Consider the following 26,072-nt stretch of genomic DNA (forward strand, 5'->3'; position numbering starts at 1 on the left):
GCTGCCTACCGCATAACTCTATATAGTAGCACATTGCTATTAGCGGTGGTGTTTACAGTCACTCAAAAAACACATCTGCTTGGGGCCCCCTGGTTGGCCACAAACTCTCACCACACTAAATATTAACTAAAGTTATTTAAGATATGCTGATGCTGCATGTTCTGCTAACCAGCTACAATCCTCAGACTGCACTAGCTAGCTGCTGGGGACCCAGAAACATTGAACTCACCCTTCATTGCTATTTAACTCATCCCATTACAGTGGTGTCTACTGTTGAATGATGAATCATGATAAAGGTTCACAAACTGCTCCACTGGCTTGATTCTTAAAGGAGTTTTGTTTCCTTTTACATCCGCTAATGTTTGTATAACTAGGAAATGAGCTTGGATAGAGATATATGAAGCAGTGAGCTGCCTGGCTTCAACTGCCTGGCCATTGCCGGTCTGCTCCTCCTTATGCTCAAGCAGGAGTTACTAATTGATATCTTACCGACACGCAGTGGCTTCGCCGACTCTGAGCACACTATGAAAACATCATGGCCCTCCGTGTGTTTAGAGAACGTTGGCGATCAGCTGCGGCCGTATCGCCGCGGCGAAGAGTACGGAGCTCTACCTGTAAACTCGGGCCGTCCCAAGCTGAAATCTTTCAGGTGGCAGTCTGTGATGGCAGTGTGGTGGGATGCAAACCTCCGACCTCCTGAGAATCTTACTGCTATACTGCACCTCACCCACAATATCAACACCTCTGTTTGACACTCCTCCAGATTTAAACTGAATTCTCCCAAAACTTTCCCAAAGATCTATCAACCTTCTCTCCTGGCGAATGGCAATTTTTCATGCTGCTGCTACGGTCACTGGGAACAAGCTCAGAAATAAAGCGTTTGGAAACGTCGCTCCCACTGCATCTGAGGGTGTTTGAGTTTACTCCACCCTTATAATTCATTATAACAATATTTATATTCATAAATGTAGGAGTCACACCTGTAGTATTACATTACATCACATCACACGGGGAATTCAGCGACATTGTTGGCACGCATCGCCCACTACCCTACGGAGATTTCACTGATGTTATGAAGATTATCTTTCTCCAAATATAACTGAAATATTATAACTGGCCACAGAACAAATTAAATGATGGGCCCATTTGCCCTTCAATATCCACTCCAAGGTCTTGAAAGACCCAGTTAAAAACAAAAACACAAAGTCATACGAATAAAAATTATTATTCACATTTATTTGATTAGGTCTGAGCAGGAAATAAAGCCAATCAGCCAGCAGATACACAGTACATTTCAAATGGCATTTTAAAAAAAAAATGCAATACTGGCAGTTTAAACTTTAAGTCTGCAGCCGCAGACCGGTGATCAGTGATGGTGGCCATCGCAGGCCATGGACTCGCTGTCACCCAGCGAGTCCGAGAGCAGCCGCTCCTCAGGTCACACACGAGGCTCCACGCTCCTCCTCCTTCCACATTTCGGTCAGACCGAGAAACTTTTTGTCGAAAACAGCTTAACTCGCCGTCTGAGGCGAACGTGCGAAACTGCGCCTTTCGTTCAGCCTTGACGATTATCGCTCGACCTTTTCAAACAAGCCCCCCTCCCCCCAAAAGCACATTCTGCATGGGTCTGCTTACATGCAAGCAGCTTTCCGGGTAAAGCAAAAAGGCTTGTGCACAGTGCAATGATATAACAACATCATTCAAGGTCAGGGTGCTGATGTCCATGCTGGATCGATGGTTCAGAACAAACATGTGACTTTCCGTTTCCATGGCAGTCCATTCCATCCTGCCGTTCCCTTTCACATGACTTGCCTGGATTCCAAAGTCTAGCCCACCCCCCACCCCCCAATCCCCATTCTTCAGGAGCCGGAATCTTCTGCTTTGTTTAGCTCCACTTTCACGCCCTTCTCTCCGCCACCTGTAAGACGAGGGGTCATCGCCCTTTCGGTTACCATGGTACTGCGTGTGGAGACTATCCTGGCTATCCTGCAGGCACTTCCAAGCTAAACACGTCGTTCTGTCTAGTGGAAACCTGCTTGTGGTGCTTATACATCTGATGATCACCACAATAACATGCTTATAAAGAAAAATAGTCTCTTTAAAGTTATATATCAAAGACATTATAAACACTTAAAATGATCTGTAACACTACATAGACAAACCACATAACACTACACAGATCTGACATTTATTCATTTATTCAATGCTTTTCACAGAATAAAATTTATATGTGATCCCCAAGATTTGAACCCCCAACCTTTGCATTGTTAGTTCAACTTGAGTTACAGGAACAGTGACAGATAAAATAGATTAAATAGACAGATGAAAGCTACATTATATTCTAACTCTTGTGTGTTGGCATAAAGTTTGTACAAGACAGAGATAAAAGTCCAAACCGAAAGCTGCGATAATCTGGGCCGAGTATAAATATGAGCATTTTTTTCATAGCTGGAGGCCCCAAGGGTGACGTACCTGTTAGGTATTTCTCCTTGGCTCGGGCTCGCTCATCAGCATCAAAGTACCACACTGTTATCGCATACCTGATTGGAGGAGACAGTCATCATGGCCACGCCTTCCCACCCCAGAAAGCACCTCCCCATCTGGCGGACAGCAAAGCCTTTTATGGCAGGGGGAATTAGAGCACCCAAGGGTAGTGGTTTTACTAGAAATAATAAGCAGCATGCACACTATGCACTATTCCAGCCACCCCAATGATATCGGAACGTCATTGTTGTAAGGAAAGCTGGCCAGCACTATCTTGAAACCCCTCCAAATATATCTGGTGAACAGGCAGATCTGTCCATCTGCTAAACAAAGCAAATGTGGAGTGTAGCACATGACTGGTGAAGGAGGGGATGACACTCACCTTGTAGCATACGAGGGCTGCACCTCATGGGGGTTGCGCCGGTCCGACCAGAAGAGCAGCAGCCTGTCGAACTTGGGATCAATGTCGGCAAAGCTGGATTTCCCTTCAGGGAAGATCCGGAGCAGACCTCCATGTTCCTGGGAAAAACAAACAATAGAATTAACGAGTTAGTGCTACACCTTTATCCAGTTAAATAAGTCTCACTTCTGCAACCTGATAAACCTTTTACCCAAACATTGGTGACGGCCAAATGAAGCTTCATGAACCATTTTCTGTATTTTTTGACCCCACTAGATGGTTCATAAAAGGGCTCAAAGAATGTCCCAAAGCAAACAAAGAGCACCATCTAGTGGGGTCAAAAAATACAGCAAATGGTTCATGAAGCTTCATTTGGCATCACTACCAAGCATCCATCTATCCAACCGCTTATCCTGATCAGGGTAGCAGGGACCTTTGACAAACAAACACAGCTGCCCCTTGGCAAATCCCATCCACTTCCATTCTCAGGCAGCGCTAACAGCTGCAGACCCCTACAATCTGCCTGCTCAAGGACATCCTGCCCTTCTTCTAATTAACAGGAACACTTGGGGAGGGAAGAGGAAGTGTTTTTTTGAGTGGATGCCACCTGTGACCAGAAATGTGGGTAGGGGAGGGGGATTCACTGGCCATGCCATTATGTAATGGGAGGGATGAAGGTAGAGAAAGCTGCTGGCCAGGAAACAACCAACTGGGAGACAGAATCGGCTGGTGTTTACATAATCGGGAGACGTAGACAGAGATGTATCGTTCAGGTCCAGAAAGGAAAAATCCGGACTAAGGTTTTGTTTCAACCAACCAGTTGAGTACTCTGTGACTGTGACTCTTTATACTCAACTAGTAGGTTGAAACAAAATCTTGGTCTGGATTTTTACTTTCTGGGGGGATGGGATGTGGAGCGAGGTTGCTTTTTCAATGGTGTGGCTCAAATTACTTATTGCATATCCTTCCGCCGAGAAAGCTAGACATCTACCCAGGATTACAACTTAGGCTCTGACCCAGATGAGTAATAACAACAATGATAACAATAAACTCAACATACAGCATCCCCAGAATACAAACAACTATAGATTAAAGTTTCCATAACTCAAATATCAAATTAACAGTAATTAAACGTGGATTCAATTTGAGCATGATTAAAAAAAAAAAAAAAAAAAGTCTGGCAGCAGAAACCGCTTCACCTCCTTGGGAAACTGCTACAGCTATTTCAGCCCGAAGCCTATAGGACTCACACCATCGCTACCCCGATGGCCCAGGACAATCAAGTTTTCCCATCGGGCTACTAAAATGTAACAACACCTGTTTGACGGGCTATCAGAAATGATCCCCTAAGTAAAATCAAACTGCCTCCTTTATTCACCTTTTCTGCTCTTTTGACTTGCTATTATAATGAAAAACTTTGACCACTGAGTTCTTAATTTGTTTGTCCGCTAGAAAGTGTACACTTAAAACCTAGGAGGATTTATTTATTGCACAATCGCCTTGTGCCACCCTCTTGATGCATTGTTGGTAATAGAATATTCTGCTGGAATGGTAATAGAGTACTAACGAGAATGTTAAATCCAAAAACCTAAAGACAAGTTTAGCTTTATTATCACACCACTCATATTCAGTACACTGCATATGGTGATGCAAAATAACATTGTATGACAGTAAATTCAAAGCAAACGATATAAAGTGAAAACATATTAAGTACTGGATAGGACCCCATGCATAGCAAAAGCAAAATGTTTAGGAGCCACCTGCTGTCTGATATGATATCGTTGTCTGGTGTTTTTTAAAGTTGTGGGTAACACTGTAGCAAATGAAAGCAACTATAAGTCTGGAGGTTCGATTTCTGTATTTCTAGCTGGGTACAAAAACTGAGGAGGATAAAGTGTTGACAAAATATTTTGGTGTAGGCCTATTCATGGGTACGCATAAGTATAAATCTCATGCTTATTATTTTTCATTTATTACTACATATTATTTATCATATTATTTTTGTCATGTAATGGTAACATTAAGCAATTACTAAATAATTTAAACCAAGTTTTTTTTCCCATAATTGGTTTCTTAAGCATGTATACTTTAAAAATTGCCTTTTAAAAATTTGGGCTGATCAAAATTAATTTTGGGCTACCAAAATCTTAAGAATGCCTGTCCGAAGGGCTACCAGAGATTTAGAAACTTTGCAAGCCCTGGCCTACGTACATGTATTTGAAGGACAGAAAAATGAAACATAACACACATATGCAATGTACTGTATACTGTAATTCTTTGGTCCATTCACAAATATTGCTTGAAAATACATGCCTTCTGTGAAGTGTGCTTTGAAGGCATAACTTCCATTTTGACCCACAAGAATAAAGTTACAAGCTGAAACATTTAAGAAACAGAAAAAACAGCTGAACTGGGAAATGCATAGATTTTCAAAGAAGACGTACAGTAGGGTCTGGTCTGATTTTACAGTCTTCATATTGGGGACCTGGGATCTGGTTATTAAGATAAAGAAGGATGAACGGAAAAAAGGAGAGAGATAACGGCCCGAACATGCTGGCAGACTGACCAGCAGCATTCTCTGGAACCGTGGCTGGACAGAGGCAGCTGGATACTCGCAGAGCGACCGGCAGCATTTCCGAGAAGCGTCAGGTTAAGCAACCGGTCCCGTTGCGTCTCAGTGCGCGCGTCTCGCAAGAAACGCAGCCCGCCGGGCGACGCGGCGTGAGCGAGAGCCGAGTTCTGGACCGCCACTTTAACCGCACCCCCCGAGAGCGCTTAGGCTGTGAGCCAGGCCTCTGAATCAGAGAGAAAACAATGACAAACGGAAACACAAACCGCATTTGATAAAACGAGAAGCCATGAGGCACTCCATCGATCCATCAACGCAGGACGGACTGCAAGCATCACTGAACACATATTCATAGATCATCTGAAATTACATAGAGAGTGTAAGAGTACAGCAGGAACTGCAGAGAACCTAAATCAGTCAAAGTCTATTTATCAAATGCAGAAATGTATACTGCACTGCTAGGGTGACCGTATTTTGCTTTACAAATAAAGAGGGACACCGAGGGCAGGAGGCAAAGAGAGGCGTCACAGCAACACAAAAATGCACACAGACAGTATTCTGACTGTAGGAAGCAAATGTCAACATGAAGCAATGCAAAATCCCAGGATTTACGGTTACCCTCATACAGCACTAGATGCAGGCAAGGAAATGAGTTTCCCTGAGAGCAGAAAGCAAGCTTAAGGATAAATAGACGATAAAAAAAAATAAGATGATAAAAAAATAAACATATTGAAGTCTGATATTTTCCATCTGTTAAACTTTGCTAATTCTTATTTTGATGGTACTGCATATTTTATTTGTCCTTGCATATAGCCTACATTTATCACAGAAAATCTTGCTTAATTCAGTAAAAATATTGCAAATTTATTGGTTCTATAAAAATATTAATTTGTTTATAAAATGCATATATTTCGCATTAGAAACAATCAGAAGTTTTAAGTAAAACATTAATTTGAAACATTCATTTTAAATTGAAACCTAAATTATAGTTCTAAAGGAGCTGTTACAAAGTTCATTGACAAGCAGTCTCATTGGGTGCGTTTTAATTAAACACCTTCGCAATAATATAAAACACCAAATATCTCTGTTTAGTATCCGTTTGGGTGCCAATGACTACAATTGCTATTAGGAGGTCACCCGGTGTGGGCATCCGATAGCGCGGCGGACTGCAAATAGAAAGCGCATGTGACGTGCCGCTTATCTGCCTGCAGCATTACGTGATTACGGAGGCAGCCGGCGGTACCCGGAACGCCAACTCGGCCCGGGTACGGAATGTGCTTGCGCGTGAAGCAGGGCCACCGCTGCCGCCTGTAATTTCACGCCCGTCCCCACATACTTTCCACGGCCGGTGGAGATGTTTCCGCGGCTCTGACGCAGCCCGGCAGCCGGGGCGCGAAGTGCCGACTAAGGTGGTCCCGGCGATTCCGCAGGGCTTCACTGCTTTCCTCACTTAATGTTACTCGTATTTACATTTATTTATTCAGCAGAACGCGTTTTTATGATGGTGGTTACAGTGTGTAACCGTAGCGTAATAGTGGAGTCAGAAGTATTTTAGAAAAGCTTTGATTTCTGTTCAGGAGAAAATACTCAACACTAAAGTTACCCATAATTCTCACACCTAGCCCAGCAATATCAGTTTTAAAGGTGACTTTGATAACAGGCACTAATGGTCAATAACACAGCAGTGTGACCTCATCCTTCCCACAGACAGTTAACTATTTAAATGAAGGTGTTTCAGCTGAATGTTCATTGATTTCAATTTAAGATAAATAATTAACTTTTACTGCAACATTTTACCTTCCATTTGAGATTATGTAATACTGGTGCACCGTGTTGGGTCACTGTCACTTCACTCGAGCAGACCGATAAATACAAATGTGCCCCCTTTGGTTTGGGTCACAGCCGACGTCCGCAGTTATGGTCACCTGGCGCCCCAGCCTGGGCTGTCACCTCTCATGTGTCACCCGCACTGTCCTCTCACACCAAGCTGTCATGACGTGCTGCATTCGCAAATGGATGCCATTTTTTGTTTTAATTAAGGTCTTTGCGTACTGTCATTTCCAAACTCACTGGTTGCAACAAACAGTCACACAGATGAATGTAGATTTTAAAACAGGTTCCAACATGGAGAGCTATATGACGCTATTATTATAATAATATGATGTTGTTCTTAGTTAACAGTACCTATGGAAACAGGAACAAAAGAAGAGCGTGATTAATGTGCGCTCCACATACCCGGGAATCCCAGTCTTTGTTGAGATAATATATACATGTGACGCATCTCCCGTCTCCATTTGGGTTGTCCACATGTCGCACGTATCCTGCCCCGTTGCCTGGGTAACACGCCACCATTGCCTACAAAAAAAAAAACAAAAAACAAATAAAAGATAATTAGAAGGTGGGTCGTAGAATAGCACAAAAGCAGAGTGGAGAGGTCAATCCATCGCTATAGAACTGAACACTGAGATTTCAGGATTTTGTCATGTTTTGTCAAGTTGATCCTGGGGTGGGAAAACAATGGGTTTATCAATCAGTTATTTCTTCAGTAGAAGAGACGGCAGTACCACTGACAGCCTGGAGGAGGACGAGGGCGAGATGCCAGCCCGTGCTTCACAGCTCCAGAACCCACCCTAAATGGCACCACAATGCCTAGAGGTTCCTCTAAGTGCAAGATTAAGGCGTGGAGGCCCCGAATGGCAGGGTGGGGCAGGGCAGTGCATGTCGCCGGGCCGTGCATCCGCACGCAGAGCATTGTTGTGCACGTTTGTGTACGTTGGCCATTGTCCGCCGCCCCCCCCCCCCCCCCACCCACCCACCAGAGCCAATGAGCACGCAGATTGCAAACCTGACTGCTACTAAAATAAACCGGTACAATAATATGGAACCGCTGCTTCCTGGTTCTATTTCCCGTTCCGAGAGAAAGGAACCGTCCCCCGCCCCCCATCACAAAAATCCCATTTCACTGTAGACCCAAGACAAATAAAGGTAACGTAAAACTGTTCTGCAAGACCTGTTTTGGGGTGATCAGCTGCTTTGTTTAGGCACAGCCAGATACTCTGAATAGCTCACAGAGACGTGCACTGCACAAACAGGTGTGTACCTGGTGGCCTCGCTTATCCGTTTACACACTTTAGTTATTAATAATGTCAGCACATATATGCAGTTCCAATCCCTGTCGGTTATAATTCTGTAAATGCACCAGGATCTGGAATTTTCCCCTTAATTTGGAAACAGTTTAATTTGAGGAACTCTGCCCCAGGCTCAATTATTGGGTGGGAAATATTAGTGAGCATCGGAATCAAGCATCAGTTCATAAGGCTGATAACCCCTCACCGCAATTTCATCACTTTTGCCTCTGCTTTCGTTGTTTGGCCATTTAAATACGCCGGCAGGAGGGGGAGACAGCAGGAAGTGGCTGCAGATTTGGGGGGGGGGGGGGCATCACAGGGAGGCCTGGACAGGCAGGCGCGACCGCAGGGCACATCTCTGAGAAACACCTGCCTATGCTGGACTGTCTGTGAAACTGCAAACGTGGGTCTCCCACGTTAAATCCCACACACGTTAAATCATGCACAAAATATGTAACACTGCTCCGGGCAAACAGAACTCGAAGAATCTTAAATAATTAAGTCTTAAGAACCAAGCCTGCACTTCTCTTTATGGATATCCAATACACTGAGCCATCTGTCAAGGTACAGAGGTGTTTGGATTAACTGCTGTTAAGCCAGAAGACACCATTACAGGAATGCGACATTAATAAAACAGCAGAACATGGTTATTACTCATTTTATGCTCTTTTTTTTACCATTTTACTTTTTTGTATTTTACCTACTGTTAACAGAGGTTGCATGATAAATACTCTGAATAAATAATCATAAATAATGCAGGCCCCCCATTACCTTCGGGCGAGAGACCGGCCTACTTCAGCCGGCACGGTGAGGACCGAGAAGCGGACAGGCTTTTAATTAGAGGCTGAGCTCGCAGGTCAAGGGGCCCCGGACCTCGCGTGCCGTGTGTTGGACCCGGAGGCGCACGCTGACGACTTTCCCAGCCTCTGACACCAGGATGTTTGGGGTCCGCCTCCGGCTCACAGCAGCACATCCGGGCCACTTCCCCGCGCACGCAAGGCGGGGGGGGCTTTCTGTCTGGACCTGGGCCGACCACGGTGAGCTCCGTTTTGGCCACCATTTATGGCCCAATGGGCATGAAGGGGGGCAGCCCGGCCCGGCCCCACCTGAGTAACGCGGCCGCTTTCAAAGGGACCCCGGAACCAGGGGGCTGAGATCACCGCGATTGCGGGCCACCTTTTCAAGTCGCGGGCAGAACCTGCGTCAGACGGGCCGTTTGACGCACACGATCTGGGCCCGGCCGCGAACGCGACCTGTGGCAACACGGCACTCGGCGTATTTACATTCCGCGGCCGCATTGGCGCGCGTGAGCCAGCGAGTGGGGGGCCACATTGGGGCCCTAAGAGCCGCCTGGCAAAGGGGCCCCATATGGGTGGGCTGGGGAGACCGAGACCCCCCCCCCAGTCATGCACCGTGTTCTTGCTGGGAGCGCAGCCACCGCCCGCGAGAGCAATGAACTGACATAAACCCCGCGGCTGCTGGCCTCCTGCCCAACAGGCAGCATTCTAATGATCGTGCTACGTGCGGTGCGTGAGGCAGGCCGCCGGGCCGCTAGCAGGCCTGGCACCGGGGGCATGCCGACCAGCAAACACATTCGTCTCTGTAACAGATGAGTGGGGGATTGCAGGAGGGGGGAGGTGTTGGGGGGCGGGGCTACAAGCGCTATAACAGATCCACACATGTTGGCTTGTCATTCATCCCTTGCTTATTTCATGCCATTTACATTTACGGGCTGCCACCTCCCTCTTTGTGAGGCAGATCCTAGTCATTTAAAGTATCTTTGGTTAAAGTTTCTTTCACATATCTATGGGTGAAAACAGAGCAGGGGTAACTTTTTACAGTATCACTCAAATGACGGCTCGGATCCCACCACCGAAACTTCGAATGTGTTTTCTGTGGCAGCTGTTTGGCCCCCCAAGGGGGGCTGAGTGTAACAGGAACAAGCTTCTGGGGGTTAATGAATTATCCTGCCTGAGCCACATGGGATTAGTGACAGTGCGAAAGTCCAGTTCACTGTAAGCGTGTGAGCGCGTGTGCGTGTGTGAGCGCGTGTGCATGTGCATGCATGTGTTTGTTGGCTAGCTTAGACCCAAAGATACTTTTTAATCGAAAAGGTTTCACTTATACCAGGATACAATCTACATACAGGCCACTCAAAAGTAGGCTCACAGTCTACTTGGCGTTACTTTTCAAATATGTTTATTAAATAAATAAACAATGGTCATATTCAATTTGAAATTCAAAATTTCCTACCATAATAGTGTTTTAGAAATATGAAAAACAGAAAATTTAATGATATGGCGCCGGAGCAGGAACATAAAAGCACCTAAACCCAAACATTACAGAGTCGCACTTATCTTACTGTAAATCTGGTTTCAAGCCACACCAGTATATCAAACAGCGAGAGCGCAGGCCCGGAAAATCTCATCAGACCAGGACGCTGTGATTTTTCCCAGCTCAGTCCGCTGAGAGTCTGTCACCTGCTGAAACAAGACCGAACGCTGGGGCCATCAGAAGCGGATCCGATTTGGGCTGGGTACGCCCAGGACTGTTAGGAACACATCCGGACAGTCACAACATACTGCCAATTTCACACCAGCTCCTATCCGTTCTGCCGAGACGCTCATTTTGGCCCAAAGTCCTGATGTCTCCTGTCTCAGCTGGCTCAATCCGGAGATGAGGCCTTGCAGGATGTAAACAACAGCTACAGACAGGCTGGAAGTGAGATGCTGACGCAGTGCCAGCGTATCTGCAAGCCAGAATGTAAACAGCAGCGTCTGCCATTCTGCCGTACTGTACTGTACACACGGTGACGTGTGACGGGGAGGAAGAGATGACTGCTGGCCATTGGGTGACAGACACAGCTAGAACCAGAGATTATGCAGTGGAGCGGGGGGGTGGGAGACGGCGGCAGAACAGTCCATGAAGAGCCATGCGGCGAACGCCTCTGTCATGCTTTAGTCAGGAAAATTATTACCGGTACCTGCCCCCCTCCCCCCCCAACGCACTGCGGCTGTTTGCAGCATCGACAGCATTGTGGGCTTGGGGGGGGGGGGGGGGGTGTACACAGGGAAGGGGAGAGGAAAGCACATGAACAACAAGCTTAGAGCTCAACCCGAAATCACAAGGCCAAGAACCAACCAAGAGGCAGAGAATGTGAGTCACCTGGTAGCAGACAGAGAGGAGGGCAGGGGGCACATATTGTAAGAAATTAATTACACATCTATACATTTATCAAGACATGACTGCCTATCCTAGTCAGGGTCAGACGTAATGTGTCATTATCATCACTGTCAAACAGTCATTCATCAGAAGCTCAGCTTAGCCATAGCAGTGCCTAGTCAACCCCTGGAAATGTATGGAATGTGCTACAGGCCTGACTCTGCTTTGGACAAAAGCTTCCTGCTAAATAAAAGCGAAAGCAAACGCAATAATAATAATTATAATACTAAAAGTTACACCTGTACAAAGTTAAATATCAAACATTTACAATAATTGAAAGAAAACAAAATGACCCTTTACAGTAAAAAGCATAGTTTGCCTAAAACGCCAAGCACATATCTTGCAATGAACAAAACTAAACATGTTTTTCTGTTGTATCATACAATTTTAAATTTACATTTTTAAGTCTGGGTTACCAAGATTACCACGTAAATAATAAGGTAAAAAAATTATAAAACGACTTTTCTTTTTCTTTTGAATGGAATTCCAGGTCTGTCATTATGACATAAACTAATAGTACGACATCAACTTAAAGCAATCTTCCAGCTCTCTCTTTAACATATACATTATTCATACAAACTTATCAGTAAAACACATGCTTAATATATATTAAAAAAAAAACTGGTCATTGGTTTCCTCGCAGATTTCTCGCTAGACATCTGCCCCAGGGGAGAAGCCCTGCAAATGTTTGCCGTGGTAACAGGTTTTCCAGGTCAGAAAGTGGATTTTTTTCCCATAAATAAAAAAACAATGCAGGAGGGACAGTTCCTGTTTTGTGAGACATTTTGAGAAGGTTTCTTAACTGTATTCTCAGAGAAGGTCCATGCCCTGCTTGAACACACACGTGCAGCCCTACACGACAGCACAGGGCCTTCTCCGTGACCTCCTTCCCTGTGATTCACTCCTCTCCTCAGCCATCCATGCAGAAAGGCAGACTTTCACAAGAAGTGATTTATTTATATTCCAAAAACAGTGCTGCAGGACACATATTTAGAGCCTTGCATTGTGGAGTGCCACTTACCGGCCAGTCACACTGCCAAACGGGACCCCCTTCCGAATTGCTCTTTTGTTGAAAACAACCGACACTTTCAGTGAGTTGCTTTTCTGGATTTTTACGGAAAACACAGGACACTCCAAAGTGTGAACTTCTCACTGTACCACTAAGAGCGAGACCCTCCAGTGACCTTTTCTGTGTGACACTGTCGGCAAAATGAACGGGGGGTCCTGACATTGAGGCTCCACTGGATCCCTTAGCCAGAAATGAAGTCTGTGCCTTGGCCTTCTGTACTGGAACTAACAACATCATATTTAAACAATCTGTGGTATTAAAGTGGAGCTTCTTTCCAAGATCTACACTGTGTTTGGTCCCTTAGTGGCGTTTTGTAGAGAGGAAATCACATAATAAGCTACAGCTCCTAGACTGTTACCCTTAGACTTGTGGGAAGTACAGAAGCAAGCCTTTGTCGGGATGACCTCGCCTCTGTAAGAGGGAACATCTTGATCTAGCCTGAAAGAGAACCTCTAAACCTAGTATAACTGTTCACCTGATTAGTTAGAACATTACCCACATCTATTTCAAAAACGCACGTGGTGGGTGGGGGGGATGCCCCAAAACTGCACATTCATATACATAATATGCTCCTTCATAATGTCTTCATAATGCATTCATAAGCAGCATGTAACCCTTAACATCAAACATTCCTTAACAGCTTTAACATGAATCAGTACCAAACATTATATGATGATAAAAATTACAATATCATAATCATATAATGTTTGTTATTAATGTATATTAAAGCTGTTAAAGTATGTTAGAATGCTACTGCTTATGAATGTTCTATGAATGCATTATGAAGGTGCACTGAACGTTCTATGAATGCAGTATGAATGTGCAGTTAATGTAAAGCATTACCCAACATACTCAAGGACACCGGGGAAAGAGAGCCGTAACTGGTGCGGAAAGTGCAGCCACACTCACAGGTATTAGCACTGTAATGTTAGCAGCGACCTGTATCCCACGTTCATCCGCCTGCAGCCGGCGCTGCCGTTTCCCCACATTTACATTACTTATGGGTAAATGCACTGATAAGCACCTTTCCTCATATACTGTTTTGCTTTGCCAAGTTGTAGGCGTAGGCGTTTCGACTTGGGCGCCTGGCCTGGATCCTCCTCAGCCAGGTCATCCAGCCTACAGATCAGATATCAGGGAAATAATCACGTCTGTTCCAGGCATTTAGCCAAAAATGCATTTTTGGGGGGGTCCCGACCAGAGGATGGAAGCAAATTTCAAAGGGGGTTTCAACGTCGTGATTTTACTGACTGCCTACGTGCCTGATTGGTAGCTGACAAATTTCAGGCGGAGAGGTGGTGTGCGGGGGGCAAACCCATTATTTTACTACGTGGCTACATGCCTAGTCTGTTCCATTTAAACAGGTTTTGTAATTATGTGCCTCAAAAGAAGAAAAACAAACCTCGTTTCCTAATAGTTGCACAACTGATTCAGACCAGCCGCTTCCATTTCCTTCTCCAAACAGGCCCGTGTCTCTGACCTCTGGCAGCGGGGTCTGAAAGGGCCCCACACCTTCGCTCTCTGCCCCCGTTACAGACGTGGGTCAGCTGACGTGGCTGTAATTTACAGCCTCTCATGAGACTGGGAATAAAGCGAAGAGAAAAGCGGAGGGACGGCTGGAGACGTCACACCGAGTGACGGCCGGGCTGCTGACACGCGAGGCTGGTCTTTCGACACAGGAACTCGGGAACCATGACACGCTAGAACTTGGGCCATAAGCGGCTAAAGGTGGAGTGAATCCCGTGGGCACAGAACCAAGTGAACCGAGAACCACCCAGACAACCTCAGATACCTAAACGCAGTGTGCGTAGGCTAACAGATATGATACGGACTCCAGCTCGAAAAACCTAGAAAATCATTCCGTTTCCAAACATTGAGCAATTAAACACTGTGCAATCTTCCCTGAAGCCAAAACAATACACCTTTTATAGGTTTTCTAAGTAGCAAAATAAAGTAAGATAAAATGAAAATGAAGGAAGGGTTTGAAGTCTTTCCAAAATGTCTCAGAGAATAAGAATGTTTGGCGTGACTCTGGTGTGCAGTAATATTCAGCTGCAGTTGGTTTCTGTGTAATACTGACATAACGCTTTACTCACCTTGTCTGTTACGAGTAATTAGTAATACTCATCCTAAAAACGTGCCTCTGTCTTATGGGACATAAGTTTAGAGCTTCCAAAACAGAAATATGTTTATTTGGTCGGTGACATGGACGCTGGAAATCACCCAGGGATTCACAATGAAAAATCCATTTCCGTGGTTTTTGGAAACACGGACTGCAGCTTCCTCCTCTCATGCCCCCCAGACTGTCATTCTGGGCAGAAATGCGTCCTGTCCTCCAGGGTCATGCACAGGGTCTAATCCAGCACCAAGGTCACCATAGCGGCAGCGTCAAAGAAAGTAACTTAACGTCTCCTATAAACAGCCACCGACAAGGAAGTTAAAACGAAAAGGTTTCGTTTTGTTCAGTGCTGCTCAAATCTGACACACAAGGCAGGGAGCAAACGAAATATAGATACAGTCAGCGGAAAAACAGGAATTTGCACAGCAAAGTTTTACGTCAAGCAGCTTATCGGCGACAATGGTGCTGTTCAGGACAGAGTGACCCCCGTTTGCGAAATGCCCATGGTGTAGTGGGCACAGGGCACGAGGCCAGCCCAGGGAATACTGCCTGAGGGGAGCGGTAATGCACAGGAGGGCACGTGGGGTGCGGGGGGAGGAGGAAGAGGGAAGTGAACAGGCACTCAGGGAAATGGGGGACAGCGGAGGGGGAGGCCAAGTGTGAAACGAACCAAACTCCGGATGTATTGGTCTGGGCTAAGGGAGCAGACACACCGCGAGTGGGCAGGCAGGCAGGCGCCGGCTTCCACACTGGGCTCCAGGAGGTGGACAAGTCGGGCAGCTTCGGCCACATGTTCTGTGATGATTCAGGGTAAGTGAGGAATCCTACAGAGATGGGGACGCCGCTCCAGCCCGCGGTGAGGCTGCAGCGAGGCTCTCTGGGTCACCGCGTTTCACCAAGTGGACAAAACGGCCAGAATGGTCGTTTGGGGTCACAAAGACCACATCAGATGTCCATCTCTACAACCCAAGGTTATGTAAAATTCAGAATTTGTGAATTGAACCCCATTCCATCCATGAATTGGAATTTCAATAAAAATGGCCACATCCCACAGGATAGTGAATTTGAATGACAGGAAGAAGAATTCAATTAATTTAAATTCAAAGATATTCAAAGTAAACACATAACTCAGGAATGTCAGTTAATCGAGCAAAACCTAAATAATATTTTTAAAATAACGTGTTATATGGTAGATGCACAGACTGAGCTCATATATAACTAGTGGGCAAAGTATATTCATATTTGCGTTACTGTGAGAAAAATTCTTACATTTGGTTTATGTTGGCCCTCAAAATCCTTTTTCATGGGTACATACGTATTGTTTTTGCATATTGAACTGTTTGTGTATTAGTAGGGTCAATCCATTTTAACTAAAAAGATCCATTAAAAATAAATCAGTTTGCATGTATTTATTAGCGTCAACAACACAATATACCATTATTAAAAATAAACTTTTACACTTAATTCTAAAGTGCACTGGTATGCACCATCATTGGTGTGTGTTATTCCTGCCGAGTTAAAAATGAAATAAAACAAGCCAGGGATTCATCCCGAGAGCCTGAACATGATAACAGGTTTGAAGATGGATGTATAGATAGATGGACAGATGGGTTTGAGTTTTTATTGGCCAGATTTGGAACAAAAACATGAAACAACAGGAAACAGTGCTATCGTTTAATTCTGGCACTCAAGATAATTATTAAATTACCAAACGGGAAATTTCAACGTGGTTTCATTTATTTAAATTTCGCAAGTTTTTACCCAACGTTAGCATAAGGCCAGACTACAGAAAATAATCTTTCCTGCATCACAGATGTCACACAAAGACTTCAGGATGTGTAAGATATGGATACACCCCCCTTGTGCAACTAGAAACCCGTAATTTACGTCCAGTGTCCCTAATAAAACTGCTATGTCTAGCATTACCCTGATATATGATCTTACAATCTTCAGTGTTTGCTGAATGTGATTTACAGGGAGCAGAAAAACACAAAAAGCTCAGGGCAATGCAGACTCCTGGTTGGGATTTTCTTTCTAACAAGGACAGAGCAGAACGTGAGCAGATACTTGGGAGTATTACAGATACTGGCTCAGCAGAGGTGCCACAAAACGAAGACCCCCCCCCTCCCCCACAGTCCCCACCCACTCTCAGGATTTCACCCAGACATTACCTCACACCCCAACACATCAGGACGAGTATTTGTATGGAGTGGGTTGGTCCCAGTGGGCCAGAAACGGGGCGGACCCCCCCAGGGCCTTATGGATAGAGCCAGACCCCACAGTGGAGACCGTGGAGTGACCCTTTCCTGTAAACGCTCGTTGTCCGGAAGCACAGCAGGGGGTAACATGAAGGAGCGTGGTGTAATGCAAACAGTCCGTCAGCAGAGGAGAAACGCAGGGGGTACGGCAGGGCCGAGAATTCCACCACACGCCCGTTTATATAACCGGGAGAAAGGGCGGGAGGAAGAGTGGGGCGAGCCGGCATCGCACAGACAGCACGCACAGACAGCACACACAGACAGCACGCACAGACAGCATCGCACAGACAGCACCGCACAGACAGCATCGCACAGACAGCACGCACAGACAGCATCGCACAGACAGCACGCACAGACAGCACGCACAGGCAGCAGGCACAGGCAGCATCGCACAGACAGCATCGCACAGACAGCACGCACAGACAGCATCGCACAGACAGCACGCACAGACAGCATCGCACAGACAGCACGCACAGACAGCACGCACAGACAGCACGCACAGACAGCATCGCACAGACAGCACGCACAGGCAGCATCGCACAGACAGCATCGCACAGACAGCACGCACAGACAGCATCGCACAGACAGCATCGCACAGACAGCACGCACAGGCAGCAGGCACAGGCAGCATCGCACAGACAGCACGCACAGACAGCACGCACAGGCAGCATCGCACAGACAGCACGCACAGACAGCATCGCACAGACAGCATCGCACAGACAGCACGCACAGGCAGCACGCACAGACAGCATCGCACAGACAGCACGCACAGGCAGCACGCACAGGCAGCATCGCACAGACAGCATCGCACAGACAGCACGCACAGGCAGCATCGCACAGACAGCACGCACAGACAGCATCGCACAGACAGCATCGCACAGACAGCACCGCACAGACAGCACCGCACAGACAGCACGCACAGACAGCACCGCACAGACAGCATCGCACAGACAGCACGCACAGACAGCACGCACAGACAGCACGCACAGACAGCACGCACAGTGTGGATCTTTATACAGGGTTTTTCTTTGTGCGACTGTGTCGCACTGATGTACAATTACAAAATTCACAATTGTCTTATCTAAACAGGCTAGAACCAGGGTTAAAAAAATAACATAAAATCACTGGAAATTATTGATTGGAGTTGGTAAAATACACATTGCATTCAGAACGCACTACGAATTTCCTGAGTCAGGTGCCGCTCAACCCCATTGTTTCTTACGCAGTGACATGTTATGCATTATCCCTGTCCACATGAACAGCAGTGACAGGAGGAAAATCGGAGTGCTGTTCACATCCCAGCTTAACGGCAAACCTGGCTATAAGGTTCCCTCCCCCTTCCTGAGGGTCGGCACAGCACGCGAACCACGCCGGCTCATGGAAACCTGCCGGCTACGAACGCAGACCCCAAAACCATCGCTCTCCATGAGCCAGCTCAGCCATACCCACCTCTGCAGAACCACCAGAGCTCCTTCTTCCTGTCAGCTGCTTCTGGCACAGGAAGTACCTCTACAGTGCTGCTTTTCACTGACAGTAGGTGTCCGGCAGTCTTTAATGAATGGGGGGGGGGGGGGGGGTTCCTTCCTGGCCATACCATAATAACAAGCAGCTTCCTCAGGCTACAAGTCACCAGAGAGGCAGCGGTGCCCCGTGGTGATGACTGTCAGCTATGCTTTCATTTCTCTTTAATCACCAGTGTCTGTACACTGCACGAGGGCTCGGGTCCGTGGTGACATCAGAGAGGAGTGGCTGATCAGAACAAAACAGCACATGCTTTAGCCAAAATGACAAAATACACAATTAGATACCTGAACAGGTCTCCAAAGGCCAGCAGCCTAATACAACATAGGCCGTGCAGTGGTCCTGGTCCGACAGACCTATTTTATGCCATTAATTAGGTTATTGGGTCATTATTGGGGCTGTAACGTTCAGGACCATGGGTACAGTGAACATGAACCACTCAGCCGTGTGCTGTGAGTGTGAGAAAGACAGAGTGTCCTATCTCAAGCAGGAAAAGTAAAACCTAACCCCAAACCCTAACCTGCCCCTGAGCTGATTGTGAGACAGACAGAGAGCCTGGCACCTCTTCAGCCACAAACTCTTTCTCAAGGGTAACCTTGGATCTCAGCCTTAGACAAACTTCTACGGGATGTTAGAGAATGTCCCCGTAGAGCAGAACATATATACGATAGGGTGGGAAAACAGAGATAGGCAAGTAAACTCATAAAAACACAGACACACGCACACTTTCAGTTACCACACACAGAAGTGCCCTGTCAGTTCAGAATCCTTAAATAAAAATTCCCTGTATAAAGATTTAGAGGGATGGATTAATGAGTTGGAACTTCAATATGAAGTTCTGCCCATACGCCACCCCCATCTTTTATAGAGGCAGGTTTCTTGCGTGGAACTGCCCTAACCCACCACAGGCAAAGAGGAAGGGGCGTGTCGTGCAGCCAGCCGTCGTTTCCACAGATGAGGACAGTGGGCTCCCCCCATGTGGCAGGCGAAGCAAACAAACCAAGCTCTTTGTGGAGGGAGAAAGGCTTTATCTGGGGTGTGGGGGACAATAAAAACAGCACAGTGAAGCTCTAACACAGGGGAGTGGGTGTCATTGGGGGGTGTAGCATGTGATTTACCAATGAAAAGAAGCAGAAAAACCAAAGTCATCCATCCATCCAATTTTCAGTAACTGCTTATCCAGTACACAGTGAGCCTGGTGTTTATACTGGAAAGTACAGAATATAAGGCAGGGGATGCACATACAGACAGGACACACACACACACACACAGACACACACACACAGACAGGACACACACACACACACACACAGACAGGACACACACACACATACAGACAGGACACACACACACACACAGACAGACAGGACACACACAGACAGACAGGACACACACACACACACAGACAGGACACACACACACATACAGACAGGACACACACACACATACAGACAGGACACACACAGACAGACAGGACACACACAGACAGACAGGACACACACACACACACAGACAGGACACACACACATACGGACAGGACACACACAGACAGGACACACACACACACACACACAGAACACACACACACACACACACAGACAGGACACACACACACACACAGACAGGACACACATGCACACAGATGCACACACAGACAAACACTAAGCAAACTTAAAAATCCATTCAAACTCAATGCATGTTGTGTGACTTGGGGGGGGGGGCATACAAACTGCACACATGGAAAATGAGGGGGGGGATTCAAACCCGTGTGGGGGGGGGGGGGGTGTGAAGCGACAATGCTAACCATTAAGCCACCGCCCCAAATAGAAAAAAGAAAAAGAAACTGTAATACTAAAAGCTAAAGCTGAGGCAGAGCTCGTGTGTCTGAAGCTGAGGCAGAGCTCGTGTGTGGATCTGCGCGGGACCTGAGCTGTTCTCAGGAGCTGGGGGCAATGGCCGAAAAGAGCCGGACTACAGCCTGTCACCAGCATCTTTGCGAAAACAATCAGATTGATAACAGGACACTTTCAGTACAATTCCTCATGGCTTAAATAAAGCTAAAGGCTTAGAAAAGCAGCAGAAAACGTGCTGAAAAAGATCCAACAGTTTATCCTGTCAAATGCTAAAATGTTCTGCCACTCACATCAGGGCCATTTGTTAAGTCACTGTCTACCACCAAAGCTCAGAAACAGGAAGTATTCTAGCTTATATGACACTTCATGTCATTTTAATATTAATTACAGTGATAATTCTAATTTCACATTTACATTGCTTATGTGTCAGGTGACCTCATGGTTGTTCCCATAAAACAAACAGGTGGGCTTTCAGATCTACTCGGCAAACTTTCTGCCTGTTTTCATTATGCACTTGATGACCTTATACTCGTATGTTTCCAAAGAAACCTGCGCCCAGTCTTTAAAATACGGTTAGTGTAACACCCAGAGCAATCCTGGATTTAGTCATTAAAGACAGTTTTGCTTTACTTAACACCATTTTCTTTTAAATACAACGTTTTCACTTAAATATTTCATGAGTAATCTGCCCCCCCAGGAGATTTCTCATAGTCATAAAGAATTAAAACTAGCAGACACACACACACACACACACACACCAATACACACACACACACCACCAATACACACATACACACACACACCACCAACACACACACACACACACACACACACACCGCACACCACCAATACACACACACACAAACTAATCCCAACATAACCCCAACCCAGCCATGACTTTAGTAAACAAAAGAAATTATGAGACTTTCGGCATTTATAGTTTTTGATTGCAGTCACATAACTTTTTGATTGCATCCACAAAGACAAAATAACAGATTTTTATTATGTTGTGAGGAACATTTGGTCCCCACAATGTGATATAAACATAATCCCCCCCCCCCCACACACACACACACACACACAGACACACGCACACCAATACACAGAGACATAGACTGACACAGACCGGCACACTAACACCACCATGGTCTGTGTCTGTATCCCATCCCTAGTTATAATGTGTATCACCTCACCTCATAGTATCAAAGTAGCAGCAAAACCACCCGTCTAACAGGTTTCAGACGTGATGTATTAAAAATGATCAGCAAACCTGCAAAGTGCTCGATCAGAGCAGCAGAGACGCTGAAGCAGGTCTTCAGGACGACAGCTGAACCGTCAAGGCGTGAGAAGAATGGGACATTCCTTTCCATTAAATGACATCGGGGGTCCCTAGAGCCCCAGACCACGACTCAGCCTTTTGGATTCACTCGAAAGGTGCTGTACATGACCCCCATGCACCTTGACGATTGGGGGGGGGGGGGGGGCTCTGGTGAAGCTAAGCCAGAGCTACACTTGGGTTTTGACTGGTACTACAGAGCTGCATGGACTTGCTACCAGATATCTCCAAGCAAGTTGGCCCCGATTTAAACACGCCGCAATTAGATGATTAACGGAATTATTAGTCATTAAGGTTGCAGCATGCTGTTCTGGGTGCGAAAATATGCTGAAGAACCTGAATTATCCATCAGAGCCAACCCGGCCCGAATTTAGGGTCAGATGGGAGATGAGGTGCTCGCACGCGACCTGGGCGGGCCGAGGAAAAGCACCCGCAACACGGACGAGAGTGGGGCGGGGGGGGGGGTTCTCGACTGGATAGATGGCAGCGCTGGGTGGGTTGTCCACATTGGGGAGGTAATACAAAGCTCAGAGGAGCTCGTTGGACGGGCACCGGGGGTCCAATGCACCGCAAAACCGTCTATTCACACAAAGGTCATAAAAATGTGATTTGTGGGACATGCTAGATCAAACAATACAGACAGAAAAGGACGGAATCTTTCAGTCAATAATGAAGCTTATTAACTGACAGATAAGCGCAGAAATTGGAGAAAAGTGTAAAACCAGACACAAGACACTTTAGATTCAACTTATTTCTATGTCCAGAAATATCCAGAAATATCATATTTAAAAGATGACAATAAAGGACATTTCTCACTTTTTTTCTAACCTATGCCTTGTCATTATTTCTTTCAAAAACCACTCTGGAATTATCCATCCTCAATGTCCTCATAAAATGCTACAAAACCACTAAACTAGGCACCAAAAAAAAAGAAAGAAAGAAAGAAAAGAAGCAGGTTTGTAGCATGTGTTTTTATCTTCATTTTTTGTGTTTACAAAAAGCTATTTTATATATATATATATATATATATATATATATATATATATATATATATATATATAAACATTTTTTTCAATGGTTTTCTCCCCCAGATAACTGAAATTTCCTGTATTCTTGTACTCTGTCTAAAACAAAATGACAAAGACACTCCAGGATACGTAAAGATGCTGCACTCATAAAAAGGCATACCATTCCTGCTCCAAGTGTACCGTTTGCCTCACTGGAGTTAAGCAATTCATACATTATTATCTCGACAATGCAGGTTTTCCCTCCCTGAATTTCGTTTATTACTTTTCGCGAATGCTGTGGTTTAACTCGAAGTTTAAGTTACGAAAATGTACTCAGCTGCCTGCTCCCGACTAAGACCAACTGGTGATAAACGGTACATAAAGAAATAACGGTCAGGCTAAAAAACGACACATATTATAAGGTGTATGTGTTTTTAAAATAGATTTCCAGACGGTGTCCTGTTACATTAGCCGCAGGCAGAAACTTGACCGGAGCTACTGTAATGAATAAGTACAAAAACCGACACGTGCAAAGTGGCACGTACGGATCACTGTATACTAAGCAAATAATTTAATAACTAGTACTTACAGCTGCAGAAACATAACTATGTGTCATACTTTACCATGTGTTTTGTATACTCTGGTCGTTTGTCCTCCTGAAGCATAACTTATGTTTCGTTAATCCTATATTAAAATCGATTTCTAGATTTTTATTATTACGGTTAACATAGCAATATATTACAGTTACAGTAAGGATAAGGAATGCATGAAAAATTCAGAGGAAAACGGGTTACCTCTGCAAAGCGGACAGTAACCTGCGCAAACACACCCGACACGCAGCGTGACGCCTGTCAGTCAGTCAGACCCTCCGAGCGCTCGCTTTTCGCGTGCGCGTTTCCGTGTAGCACGGTACACTCTAAAACCTGCAGAAGCTGATGGGGAAAATCTAAATACACAGACAAAACCTGGCAGTGCATCAAAGTAAAACAAAATAAATCTGATCACATTTTATCAGTCAGGATAAGCGACTAAAGTAGTCTTTAACATTTTTAAAAGGCGTGGAAATGCACCCCTGCAAAGCTTCCATCTCCTCCCGTTAATTTCCCACCTGTTTTACTTTTGCCGACTTGCCAGATCACACGTACTTGAAATGATGATACACAAAAGTGCAATTTTACATCACATACATTTTGCACAATGTGGAGCACAATGGAGAACTTCACAGTGAGAATAATTATTTACTATCGGTTTTAGACACGAGAACTACACACATTTGGTGGTGTGTTACCCTTCATGCACGGTCCGGCACGGTTTATAGACTGTACTTGTTATTGTTCATAAAGGATAAATATTATTACACAGTACTTTCAAAGTTCTGAAGGTAAAAAAAATCTACCGTATTGTTGAACAAAAACGCGCAATTGAATTGTAAACCATGCGTACGCTAAGACGGGGCAAATTTACTTTCGCATACTCACCTTCGTCCTCCCGTTAATTTTGTAGCTTCCTAGTTTTCCATTGCAGTGCCTGACCACGTCGTCCATGCAGCTCATAAGAAAAGATATGTTCTCGCATCCCGGCTCCTTCCCTTCGATCCAGGTAATTTTGTCTCCTCGTATGTCTGTGGAGGAGTCGCTTTTTTGACTGACTAACTGTCCGTCAGTGAATCTGCCGGTTTTGCGGAGGGCGAGCACGTTTGCCAAGATGCTCATCCCGATCTCCTCTCCGAGGAAGTTATCCACCACACACATGCCGTGCTTGTTCATACATGGCGCTATATATTCCGTTGCAAGTTTCTGCGTATTTGGTTTTGATTGTCCGTTCCTTTTGAGGTTATTACTAATACCTTGTCTGGCCCCCGCTTGCCCGCTGTCACATATACTAGCCGATCCCTCCGTAGAAGTAATAAGCTCTTTCACCCCATCCCCATCCCCATCCCCCGGCGGATTGCGGGGACCCGTGCCAAGCGCGCTTCGCGCGGACGTGCTGGTCGCTTCCCCGCCGTTCTCCTGCAACCGCAGGCGGGACGGGTGCTCTTCGGGTCGCTTAAACACCTGCGGCTCGTCGGCCTCCTTGCACACCAGCTTGTGCTTTTTCCAGTGCTGTTTCTGGTGCTCCTTGCTGCAGTAGAAGCAGCTCCGGCACCGGGCGCATTTCAGCAGGTTCTCCATCTTGCCGCACAGCTCGCAGTACTGCCGCTCGCCCTCGGAGTCCAGAGCGCTCTTTTCTCTGCCCGCGTCCATGGCTGCTCCGCTGCGGCGCTGCCCCTTTAAATCCGCCGCCGTCCGCACGCTGCTGCAGGCGAAAAGGAAAGCCGGCCTTTTTCCGTTCGCGGAGACAGCAGTCTCATCACACATTATGGGTTGGCATTCTTTTTATAATAATTATTATTTTGCGTGTAGAAGAGATACTAACACTTGGCTGGACAAGCACCGCATTTCTTCAGACTGCCTGCCGACTTGCGACACAGTGCCAGCCCGGATCAGGGCTCCGCTCGCAACCCGAGGACATCCCGGCGGTGACGTCAGTAAACGGGGGGCAGGGCCAGCCCGAAGCAGCTAAGCTGGCTGTCGATGCCCCATTCATGGGACGCTCCCCGCCGGCCCCCAAACGCTCCAGCTGAGTCACGCTTGGCCGGACTGACGCATGCCTAAAAGCCGCGGCCTGATCCGGGCTGGCATTGCTGCGGTGCCTGTGAAACAGGAGAACGTACTTAGGCAGCCACCTTCGGAGCCAAGGTACAAAATGTACACCTGCTTCAGAACTGGGGTAATCAGCTTCCAGAATTAGTATTCCAAGAGGTGATGAATAAGATTACATCAAATTCGTTATTTTATATTATTTTATATGGTACTCCGTAGAATGGCAACATTATTTTGCCACAAATGAATCCAGTGAAATAACAGTAATGGAATGCAGCGCGGGTGTGTTACAAATACTAAAATATGATCGTTAGTGAAGTATTTAATATAACTGAATTGTAGAGAAACACCCATTATTATTATTATTATTATTATTATTATTATTATTATTATTATTATTATCCGTAGTAGTTCTTCCGGGATGCAGTGCTAACTCAACTGCACACCTCAGTCTTTCTTCTAAG

The 26,072-nt window shown here is 45.9% G+C and overlaps 1 protein-coding gene across 2 annotated transcripts; it reads right to left on the reverse strand.

Annotated features, from left to right (window-relative positions):
- Window positions 1–1,215: 1,215 nt before the first annotated feature.
- Window positions 1,216–25,563, reverse strand: LOC111856378 (prolyl hydroxylase EGLN3-like). 2 transcript variants are annotated; one of them, XR_002841111.2, is made up of 5 exons: window positions 24,445–25,563; window positions 7,689–7,808; window positions 2,867–3,003; window positions 2,473–2,617; window positions 1,216–1,918 (listed from the first exon to the last, which is right to left on the reverse strand). XR_002841111.2 is itself a non-coding variant. In XM_023836301.2 (5 exons), the coding sequence occupies exons 1-5, from the start codon at window positions 25,321–25,323 to the stop codon at window positions 1,860–1,862; spliced, it is 1,263 nt and encodes a 420-aa protein (XP_023692069.1). In that variant the 5' UTR covers window positions 25,324–25,560; the 3' UTR covers window positions 1,216–1,859. The 2 variants fall into 2 exon arrangements, 1 of the variants encoding a protein (XP_023692069.1); XM_023836301.2 differs by having other exon boundaries at window positions 2,473–2,540; window positions 24,445–25,560.
- Window positions 25,564–26,072: the final 509 nt, after the last annotated feature.

Source organism: Paramormyrops kingsleyae, chromosome 20 (assembly GCF_048594095.1).
Source record: "Paramormyrops kingsleyae isolate MSU_618 chromosome 20, PKINGS_0.4, whole genome shotgun sequence".
NCBI lineage: Eukaryota > Metazoa > Chordata > Actinopteri > Osteoglossiformes > Mormyridae > Paramormyrops > Paramormyrops kingsleyae.